The 11,625-nt window shown below is 34.1% G+C and overlaps 1 protein-coding gene across 2 annotated transcripts; it reads right to left on the bottom strand.

Annotated features, from left to right (window-relative positions):
• LOC18590307 (protein transport protein sec24) lies at positions 5,343-11,611 on the bottom strand. 2 transcript variants are annotated; one of them, XM_007015737.2, is made up of 15 exons: positions 11,236-11,611; positions 11,066-11,131; positions 10,244-10,297; positions 9,970-10,142; positions 9,591-9,777; positions 9,319-9,464; positions 9,087-9,241; positions 8,751-8,832; positions 8,542-8,657; positions 7,953-8,051; positions 7,530-7,653; positions 6,795-7,075; positions 6,155-6,369; positions 5,541-6,039; positions 5,343-5,501 (listed from the first exon to the last, which is right to left on the bottom strand). In XM_007015737.2, the coding sequence occupies exons 1-14, from the start codon at positions 11,561-11,563 to the stop codon at positions 5,828-5,830; spliced, it is 2,238 nt and encodes a 745-aa protein (XP_007015799.2). In that variant the 5' UTR covers positions 11,564-11,611; the 3' UTR covers positions 5,343-5,501; positions 5,541-5,827. The 2 variants fall into 2 exon arrangements, with proteins under 2 accessions (XP_007015799.2, XP_017983701.1); XM_018128212.1 differs by having other exon boundaries at positions 8,542-8,832.

Genomic DNA, 11,625 nt, shown 5'->3' with positions numbered 1-11,625 from the left:
ATTATTAATATTTTAATTAAATTCTAGATTATTAATATTTAAAAAATCTAATAAAAATAAAATATCATATAAATAATAAAGGATGTTTTTGTCTTTTTATTTTCTATTCCTTTCTTTTTTCAAAATTATTGTTACCAACCAAATACTACAAAAAGTCATAATAATTATTCCTGTCCTATTCCCTTTGTTATACCAAACTAAGTAATAACTATTCTATTCTATTCCCACCTCATTCTATTCCATTCTTATCTATTCCGCCAACCAAACGTACCATAAGTAGAGCATTGTGAAGGTTCTATATATAGTGCTAGAAGTAGCGGTTACTCAAGAATAGACTTTAATAAGCGTAATGAATGATATTATTATAAAAAGCTTTAATGTGAGTAATCATTACTATAGCCCATTATGTGGATATTAAAATGGTGATTTTATTGAATATAAAGAGTAACGATTAGAAACTCATTATATAACCATTGGAGTAATTAGGTATAATAAGACTTGTTTTCAAGTAGAAAGTAATAAAGAAGAGGTATACGTCAAAAAAAGATATATGAGAACAAGTTAAGAGAAAAATATGTATGTGAACAGATATAAAAGAAGAAGATATACATAAATAAGTACACGAGAACAAAGTAAGAAGAAGAAACACTTGTATAACGTCTTAACTATCTCCATATCTGAGCCATCAAGCGAAACTTTCTGAAACATCCCAAGATGAAAGTACTCTATAAACTCTGTCACTTATTTCAAGTTGCTTTGACTACCATCCGTCTGAAGTGGTTATTCTGTGTGAAGTAATTGTTTTACTTGTATTAGTTATTTGTATGAAGTAATGTTTCACTTGTTCTAGTACTTTTGTGTGAAGTAATGTTTTATTTATTCTAGTTGTTCTCATTATTATATGTATAGCACTACATTGGAAAAACAACTTTTAAAGAGAATAAGTAATAATCAAAATCAACTATCTATAGTGTAAAAGTGATTTATGAGAATTTTAATTTGATGTTATTTTTAGTTTTTGTAACCTAATCCTCTCTTTTTTTTATTTGATTTTTTATTTTGAAACAATTAACTAATCTTAAGAAATTTTTTTTAGAAAAAGTCTATAATCATATTATTATTTCATTATTTCTATTTTCTTATTACTAAAAAAATACATAATTAACAATATAAAAATAAATAAATTCTAAATAAAGCAAAAAAAAATTGTGTACACCTCTATTACGCAGCGTTTTAGTGTTAACAATTTTATCATTGCTGTCTTGGTGAAATGCTATCGTTTCGCTTAAATAAAACCTCAATCGTTCCTCTCATTTTCTTCCCTTTTTATTTTTGCTTTCTTCCTTATTAAACAACATTGTTTTAGTCACTTACAAAAACCCTCATTATAGACCCTACCTTATTTTGTTTACCCATTTTTCTCTCCTATCGCACCTTCTTTCCCTCCCTCTACAACCTCACTAGAAAAGCAAAATCTCTATCTCTAAAGCAATTGTTTCAGTCGCAGCTACCATGCGTAACTCCATTGAATTCAAGTTGTTGATGATTTGGTTAGTCATTTTCTTCAAGTTCACTACAATAACAAGATAAATCAATTGAAATAAGGAAAATGGTTACAACAATCTCTTTCACTAAAGCTTGCATTTGTGAGAGCACTGAATGTGAGTGAAGTAAGAACCAGAGACTACTTCCAAATTTGTAATCCTTGATGATCTTGCGAGCTTTCCTTAGCTAGCCGTTTAATTTCTCCAATGCTGCCTTTGTAAATTTTGAACCCTTTGCAGCTTCAATTTTTCTCACATTTAAGGCTTGCAAAAGTGTATTTAGCTTAGAGATACTCCTCGAGAATTTTCGAAAAATGTACTTTTCAAGCACAACATTCTGTGCCTGAGCATATCTGGAATCCCAAATTTGTGCTAAGCTTGGAGAGGATGATGACTTTATTGATGAACTCAGAAGCAACATCCTTAATTAAGGATGACTTGGGGTTTTGATGCTTGAGTCGAGGCAATGCGACCATGAAAAGTTTGATAGGATCCGTAAAAGGATGGGGAATCAGGAATAAAAGAGAAGAAAAAAAAGTAAAAAGCCAAAATGCCCTTTAAACATAATGAAATACCAAGAACAAGTGTTGAATGTAGAGCAACTATGTAGGTAGGAATCAACATAGTTTCGATACTGAATTTCCTTCCTTGTTTTGGCTAAAATCATACCTCTTTGGTCATCTATCCAATGTAGTGATTGCCTTTTGATCAATTTTATATACCAACCCTACAATAAACTAGACCACCTTCACCCATTCACATTATACAAAGACATAATCTATGATTTCTTCTTCCTTGTGACATAAAAGACACATAAGATCAGACCTAGGGTTATGCATCGATCAGTTATAACCGCATAATCAACCGGAATTGTTGATTTCAACTCTAAATGGGTTGGATATTCGATACTGGTTATGACATCGATTATGGCAATTGATTTTTTTAAGTAATCGATTCAGTCGTCGGGGGGAGTTTTCCCTCCTAAATCGATTAAAAAATTAAAGGGTATTTTCTCTTTTTAAATATATAAGGGGGAAGGAATTACTATTCTAACCTTCATTAATTCCCTTCCATTTCCATCCCTTTCTCCATGATCAGCAGCTATTCTTCACTCTTCAGTTCACTTCTAAACCCTCAAACCCTAAAACTAAAAATCCTTTCATTTCACTTCACTGTTGACATTAGTTTACCACTATCGCACCATATCTGCCCTCATTCAGTCGCCTTAACCTTCCTTGTTGACTGCCTTAGCCTTACTTGCCGGTTGCCTTAACATTCCATACCCATTTTACTTACAAGGTAAAATGAGCATTTTTGTAATAAGTATTTGACTGGAAAGGGTATTATTAGAGTATTAATGTTGTTTGTGAGCCTTTAATGATTGGAATAGCTATTATTAAAGCATTAATGCGAAAATATATAATGGGTATTATTAATGTTGTGACAATTGAACATTAATGCTCAAATATGTAAATTAACGCTATGATGCTTAAGCATTACATTAATGATGTTTAACCTACCGCAATGTATATTAATGTTGTGATTTGGTTGAGTGGTTTTTTTTATTCCAACTTGGACCATTTAAGCTTAAGCAATATAAATCCAGTATCGATCAAAATCGACCAAATCGTGATTGGTTTCAATTTGATCGATTTTCAGTATTCCTTGATTCATTATTAAAATTGATTTGATCGGTTTTGATCTCTTCGAAATTGATCGATGCTCACTCCTAATATGACCTAACCTTCATTCTTATTAAATTCTTAAAGGTTGCCACAACAATGGAACATGCTCTCCATAGAAATTTTCTTTGTGTGGAACTTGTAGTTGCCAAATCATCTTCCAGACAACTTTGTCAATGGTGTGGGATGTAGAAAGCTCCATTGTTATCCCATTTCGTTCTTTCTTTTTTAAGAACTGGTATCTTGTTTTACATTATCTTTCCATTAATTGTCCTTTACCATAATACTCTATTAGGCTCTACTCCTCGACAAACTGGAATATTTTGAATAACTATACATATGTTATCATTCATTATGGTGGATTTCTTCAAGTTTCCAATTGCCCTCCTTTCTATCAATTATTTTAGCCACTTTTTGAGAGAGTAGCCCATTAATTCTAGTTCCATTTGACTTGATAGGATTATAGTTAGGTATCTACCTTTCTGACCCAATATTAATGTCTTCACCACCCATCATTTGTCATAATAGATTGTCCTTCAATAAGTCCTTGTCTTCAAGAATTGTAACCTATAACCATGAAACTCTTTCCCCCCTTTTTTGCATTTAGGAATGAACTTTTAAGACACATTTGATTCATGGAATAAAATAGAATAAGTATTTTGTGATAATAGAATGGAAATGTTATTATGTAATTTGATTAATAGAATAAAATAAGATAGGAATTGTTATTATAACTTATTGTAATGTTTGGCTGGTAAAAATAATTTTGGAATAACAAATGAATAAGTGATAAAAAGATAACAATGTCCTTTATTATAATATATGATTATTTATTTTTATTTTAATATAAATTATAAATTATTAATATTTAAATTATAAATAAAAATTAATATTTAAAATATTTATTTACATAAAGTAATTAGTCATGTGAGTTACTGAATTCAAAAGGAGTAGAAATATCTCGTGAACTTTGACGAAACCATCAACGACGCCGACCGCTTGGTTAACGGTCCAATTCCATAGACTAAAAATTCCACGTAATTGGCTTGGTGGAAAAACTTGCTTGAGTTCACTGTATTAAAACATAATATTGGAAAGCTCTGATTCCTTGCTTGTGTGGATCACATTTCTCCTTCTAGAACCATTACNTAGTAAAGTATTAGTATAATTTTTTATTTTTTTATTTTTTCTGTATTTACATTTTTCATTCTTAATTTCTATTTCCATTTAATAATTTAAACATTAATATTTTTTATTTTTAATTTAAAATATTAATTTTTTAAGTCTAAGTTTGTAATTTTTAAAAGTAAGTAAAGACATTCTAATGTAAAATGTTTTGGACTCTATTATCATATGTGAGGAATAGCTAATACCATAGGAGAGATAGTAATAGCTAGCTAATACTATGAGAGAGATAGTAATAGTCATTTTAAATTTTACAAGATTTTAAAAAATAGCTATTCCTTTGAAATGAGTATTTCTTTTTAAAAAACACAAACCACACGGAGGGAGAAATTTTTTTGAAGAAGCCGTAGGAGAGCATATTCCTTTAAAAATTTTTACCCAATAAGTATTGGGGTTTTGACGAATTTTCCAGTGTTGGTTTAGCATAGTAAGGTTTTGTTCATCGATTGTAGGCCTCTCTTTTCTTTCACTTGTGTGTAAGCCTTTTGCCCACTGATCCAATCAATTTTCCCTTCTTTATGTTGTTGCCCTCACTAAAACCTTACCATTTAAGGATTTACTTCTTCACAAATCTTCTTCGAATCTGAGAACACTTCATAAGATATACGGGCATGGCACAAACAACAGCTTTTAACAAGATTTGGTTACCCGCTCCAATCTTGCAGTCTCCCCATGTCCCTAATGTAACACTCATACGCTGCCCCAATGCAGTTCATTGCCTTGCACTTGATATTGCCCCAACTATCATGTCCCTGGTGTGGCTCATTGCCTCACACCTGACCTTGTCCCAAAATGAAGGTATGCCTAGAAAGTGTCATGGTTCTCTGCAGACGGTATTTGTAAGCAATGTGCCACAATTTCCCTGTTACAATACAACAATTTTTCTTAAAAAATGAAGCAAAGATCTATGGCAATACAAATACAAAGAATCTTCTTAATAAAATTGATTGTATCAACTAATAAACTTCAAAGAATCCCTCATAAAATTGAATTTTTTTTCTCACTTAGCATGGAACAAGAAAAAAAAAATCAAAGGTTACATTTACTAGCACTGCTTGATCCATCTGTATTTGATGTTCTAACAAAAGAAAAAAAAAAAAAAAAACAACGGGTTTCCCAATGCCTACATTTATGTTATACAAATTTTACTGTATTTGTAATGGCAACCATTTGGTTTGCGGTGTAAACGAGTTTCCTAATGATTTACGGCAAAAAGTACAAAGATAACAACAATCACTCATTTCCAAAATGGTGTAAGGAGGAGATCCAATCTTCTTTGGGCAAACGCAGCTGAACTAAGAAAACAGGAGGCTCATGTCAACATCTTTGTCATTTCTTCTCTCAACTGTGCCTCTAGCAAATGTGTAAGTTTTACTTGCCCTGGGTTTTAGATAGAAAAATGGTTCTGATACTCTCCTATTTAATGTACTCCAACACACTTTGGGTAATATCTTCAAGGAAGGATACAAAACCCATGACACTGGTTAGGCCACTTCCGTCAACGTCCTGCTCCTCAATAAGATAGTTCTCAAACGCTGTGGCATCATCCTGACCTCCTTGGATAAATAAAAGTTTTGGGGTAATACACCGATCTTGCTTCAATTTGTTAATTGTAGCCCGCAATAAACCTAAGAAGAATACGTTGCCTCAGAAGAATTCACAGCTAAAACACTTCCATTTCAACTCTTAAGAATCAACTTACGTATGAGAAAGCACTGACAAGTGATTAGGAGAAGTACTTACAGTCCTGGGGTGGAGGAAAAGGCAGGCTAGGGTCCGCTGTAGATGAGTAAAAGACAATTAGAGTTGTAAATGCATCAAGGAAAAATATTGGACTACCGCTGGTGATCAGAGCAGCACGACTCAATGAGTGGCGTGGATAGGCTTGTTTATCTGGAGTTGAATATGACGTTAACACAGGATAAATGGCACGGTGAAGAGAACTTGGCTCCAGTGCACTGCACCATCCATACAGGAAAAACATTTCAGAGTTAATTTTTATTGGGAGGAAAAAGGCACAAGTGCATTAAGAGAAAATCAAACATCCATGAAAGAGGGCAGAAAATTAAACTAAAAAACACATGGTCAGCTAAACTTCCAAAATAATCAGCTAGTATAAGTTTACAGTATGATAACAATAATAGTGACAGCTTCAAGACTAAGTCCTACATTACTTAAGTGAATTCACAAAGCTCAAAAGCATGTGTCTCCAGATAAGATTCGGCAATTCTAACAAAGGTGGATGCAGAAAATAGGCCAAATGGAACAATTATTTATTCTGCAACATGTATGTGTGCACAAATGGTTCACTTGGAATATGTTGATTACTTAAGAGATTGTATTATGAGAATAACCCAGATCCAAAAAGGTGAGCACCATATACCTGAAAAGACATTGCACATATATCCGGTAGTCAGGATGAACACCTTCTTCATGGAAGCGGAGAAGAGGATTTCGAAGCAAAGCAAAAACCAAGCGAGGAAAAGGTTGCAGTTGTGGGCATTGTGAGAATGCAACATCGATCTGAGCAGTGATCGAACTACTTCCACTCTTGTACTGGATAAGTTTAAAAGCCTCATTATATTGAGCTGTGAGAATTACTAGCCAATCATGAAGCAACATCCTGCCCTCTCTAACTCCTTGCTCCAAAGAGGCTAATATGACCTGTAGAACCAACAAGATATATATAATCTATTAGTGAGGAAATTCAGAAACAAGAATCAAGCTACTCAAGAATTTCTAAATATTTGGTGGACACTCTATATATTTTAATTATACATCCTGATCAATGAATTAAAGCATTCAATTGATATTCTGTTTTTAGTTTATCTGCCATCTGCAGATAAATTATGCTGAAACTTTGGTATAAATTATTATCAGTTTAACAATCTTATAATTTAGCTGGGTGACAACTTGTTGCATTAAAGCATTCAATTGATATCCTGTTTTTAATTCTAGGAAACCCAGCATGCAATATGCATTCATTTTTAACTGCAAACACACACACCCCTTCCCAAACAACCTCCCTTCAAGAAAAATATATAAATAAATAAAAAGGACACAAGCACGCACACATGCATACAAGATAGAGATAAAGAGATGGAGAAAGGAGGCAGACCTTGTGAACAAGTAATGATAGAACTGCTTCAGGATCAACGCCATCATAGAGTTCATTAGGATTTTGGGCAGTTCCATATTGCAGAGTTCGTATCCTTAGTCGCCGTTTAAGAGAATGCTTTCCTCTGTGCAAAAATATATCACATCAAGCCAAGGGCAAAAGTAGCTCCAAGAAGCAAAATTGTCAATTGAATATGCCTAATAATTTTAACTTATAGGAGATTTTGGTATTTATGATAATAAACTGAAGTCTCAGTTCTTCATACTATAGATGAGGCTATAGTTATTCGTGTCCTCAAGAATGAGACAATTCACAATTTGATCGTCAATCTCAAGTATAATTACAAAAGTTTTTCAATGTTTTAGATCAACAAGGCTGGTAAGAGTGATTTAGGGATAGAATGTCCAATAGGAATGACCATACCTAGTAGAAGAAACCAATCCAGAAGTAGAGAGTTCCTCAGGAGGCACGACAACAGTGTATTGAAAGGCAATCTGCACCATAGGTTGCTCAGATGCATGTCTGCAGAAAAAACGGAAATGATTAAGAAATCTGAACCTTATAATAATAGTGCTCCTCAAATGTTTATCAACTATAAAAATGTAGCACAAACAGCGAAGACATGAAGACCAAGGGGGGGGGGAGGGGTAACGTTTCAAGCATTTAGGTGGTCCCCATTCGTCCAGACAAGAAATTAAAATAATGAAAAATTGAAAAAGATAAGAATAACACATGATCAGAATAATGTTGTGTAATCTATAATTATTTACAGACTACAAAGCTTAAAATTTTCCCACATGATATGAGAAGAGACAGTAAGACAGATCCTAACAAAGCAAAATGTACATCTTTTCTTGAATCTTGACAACTCAAAGCATAAAGTACAATACTAAGCTAGTATAAATCTCCATGCCAGATCAAATCCCTGCAACTTACTGCTTGATAGTGCTGAGTATATGTCCATCAAATTCAACAATTGAAAATACTAGCAAAGAAAGAAAAATATATATACCTGGAAAATCCAACATTATTAGCAAAATCAAAGTCATAAGCATATGTTGCATAAGAATCACAACAAATAATGTGTTGAACATTTTCATATTGCGGATCTGGGAAGAAGTGACCGTACTGCAAAAGAATGTAAAGAAGAAGTGAAGCAGGAACCATAGACAATAGTTTCCCAGTAACACAATTTGAAAGAAGCATGAGGTAAGCACTTACAGAATGGCCAGGCTTGAATTCAGTAGACGTCCTCAATCGTAGTACACAGTTAAAAGCATATGGTCGACTTAGCATTCGATACCTGCAAAATAACATTAATTGAAAAACTGAAATGGAGTGTTCATGTCATTAACTCAAGTAAATACAAAGTGTTGAAATAAAAATATGCACTAAATATCATCTCAGTAAAAAGAATAAACTAGAAAAATTGTATTTAACCAGAAAGAAGTTATAATAATTTATATTATCCTTTTGTTATGCCATTAACCAATAAAATGTCATTTTTAAAGTCCATAAAAATCCTATGATAGAATTAAAGGAGCATATAGTACTCACATGTCCTGAGGAAGTGTTGAATCATCTGCATTTGTATACAAGAACAAAGAGCCTCCACTTTCTATGCTAAGAAATTTAAGAGAAGCCAAATCTGTATACTCATTTGTGACAGCAAAAATGTCCACACATACACCTGCTTGAACAGCCACAGCAGCCTGTACTATATGTCAATGCTACATTTCCCAGTCCACACAACTAAGATTAGGTAAAACAAAAGTCAACCCAAATCTACCAGATCTTTGTAGAATGGTGTCTGCTCAGGAAGTAAAGCACGGTCAGCATCCTCTCCTTTACTAGCATATTGCTCACCATACCTTCTTGTATCTAGCTGCCCAGGTCCATAATCAGGAGGACCAGAGAGAAAGGCAAAGACTCTAGCTGCAGTTATGTCCAAAGGAGACAACAGCAGTAGCACATCATTTAGCCATATATAATGAGAAAAAAAAAATGAGAGTTGAACACATTTGCAAAATCAGAAGAAAACCTCTATGTTTTATCACACACCTAATGCAAATGTATTTCCATATTCTGACCCAAGGTAATTGCAAAGAGCTTCCATTGCCGCACCAAAACCTCGACCACCCATCAACACGCCATCTAACCCTTGACCTGCCCCTGGGGTTCTCTCCCATGAAGTGGTTGGTCTCAGAGTTTCAAGTGCAGATGTGATACGGTCCTTACAAGTTTCAACCTGTACAGAGTTATTGACTTAGAAGACCGTATACGCCCAATACAAATTATATGTAATTTGACTGATACAAACTAGGACACACAACAATATCATAAGTGAACAACTCAACTAGGCTTATCCCAGAGAAAAATGGATACCCAGATAAATCCTGTTATACCACTAAGTTTTATGAAGGGCAATAAGAATACATACCGGAGCCAAGAACTGTAACAAAGGCATGACATCTTCAAGCTCAATTGGCATGGTGCCCTCTGTATCTTGAGGGATAAAAACATTCTTTACAACAGGTATAGGCCCTTGAACATCATATAACCCTAATTTGTGGCTAAAAGTAGCGAGGCCAAACAGTGACCCAGGTGCAAGGGCTGCAATAGAAATGAAAATGAACAAAAAGAATCAACCTACAAAGGACAAAAATCAAGCATAAACAAAATCAATGAATCATTTTGATCCAGCAATAAGGAACCTTCCAATGCTGCTTGCAGTGCACTTTTAGTAAGCTCCAAAAATTCTTCGGAAGCTGCAAATAGATAAGAAATATATAAGCCTATGTACATTAAAGTATAGAAACAAGAAGATAAACAGGTGACGATCATGCATTATATCTGCTAACACTTAAACAGAAGACCTGAGTTAAAGACCAACCATGTTACCAACTCAGTGCTTTTGTTTTTGAACGTCATACTACAAGCAACATAAGCACTCCATATATTTTTCTCTAACTTTTACTTTTAAACATTCAGAGGAAAAATTACATCAAGTATAAAATAAGCAGATTAAGCAAAATGCAATCATCCATAATATTGTGTTGACTGGCAACAACTACTCCTTGCTGCACATTCAGGTTTACTATTATTAGCAAATATACACGGACTCCACATGCGAAGCATGAGGATCAAGAGCTAGTACAAGAAAAAAAGAGCATGATGAAAAGAAGCATGAGTATTTTGCAGAATTTAAAAGTGCTTCAGCACTTTGTCCCTATCACCTGTTGTATTCATACCCATTTTCAGTTTCTTATAAAATCTAGTACTTTTCCCCTTTGAATTGGTATTAACTAATACAATAATGCGAATCCAGTACTTTAACTTCAGTAATTCTTTTGATCATTCAAGACTATCCAACTCACAAGTTTTCATCCACACGAACGTCTCCAAGGAGAAAAAAGTGCAATCTCAATTTAGCCTAATATTCAACAACAATCGTAAATATAATTGTAATTTTTCTAAAAAAAAATGTGCATAACAAAAAACAATTAAAATCAATAACACAAAAACAAAAGTCTCACACGATAAATCAACGGCCGCAACATACACCGGACGAGCATGCAACATTTCCTCATCCGATCCTTCCACTACACAGCAAAAAGGGAAAAAAACAATTAATATATATATAAAAAGAAAATTTCAATTATTTCTCACTTTCTTCCCCATTTCTCAGCAACCAAATAACACTTACAAGGCAACTCGAGATCGATAAACGACGACATCATTTCGGCACAGGACTGAGGATGAGAGTATCTGGCGATGGCTTGAGAAGAGAGGCCGTTGAGTGTGCCGCAAAGAGAGCAATTCCAGGCCCATTGGTCGAGCTCGCAATAGGTGTTGAAGTAAGCGTAGCAATTCTCGCATCGAGGTAAAAGCTGGCCGTCCGATCCGTAGACCGGCGATTGACCGTTCTCGTCTTTGGCGGCGAACGGCGTTAAGGTTATTCCCCATGGAACGCCAGAAGCTTCTTGAGCGTCGGAGTCGACCGGAAACCGTGACACCGTCGCCCGGACCGCCATCTTTTTTATTTTGGTATTTCTTCTTTTTTGTTTTTTTGTTTTTCAATTTTTTCTCGGAAAGT

Source organism: Theobroma cacao, chromosome 9, assembly GCF_000208745.1.
Source record: "Theobroma cacao cultivar B97-61/B2 chromosome 9, Criollo_cocoa_genome_V2, whole genome shotgun sequence".
In the NCBI taxonomy this organism is placed as follows: Eukaryota; Viridiplantae; Streptophyta; class Magnoliopsida; order Malvales; family Malvaceae; genus Theobroma; species Theobroma cacao.
The sequence above is the reverse complement of the archived record's forward strand: the minus strand, read 5'-3'. Positions and strand labels throughout refer to the sequence as shown.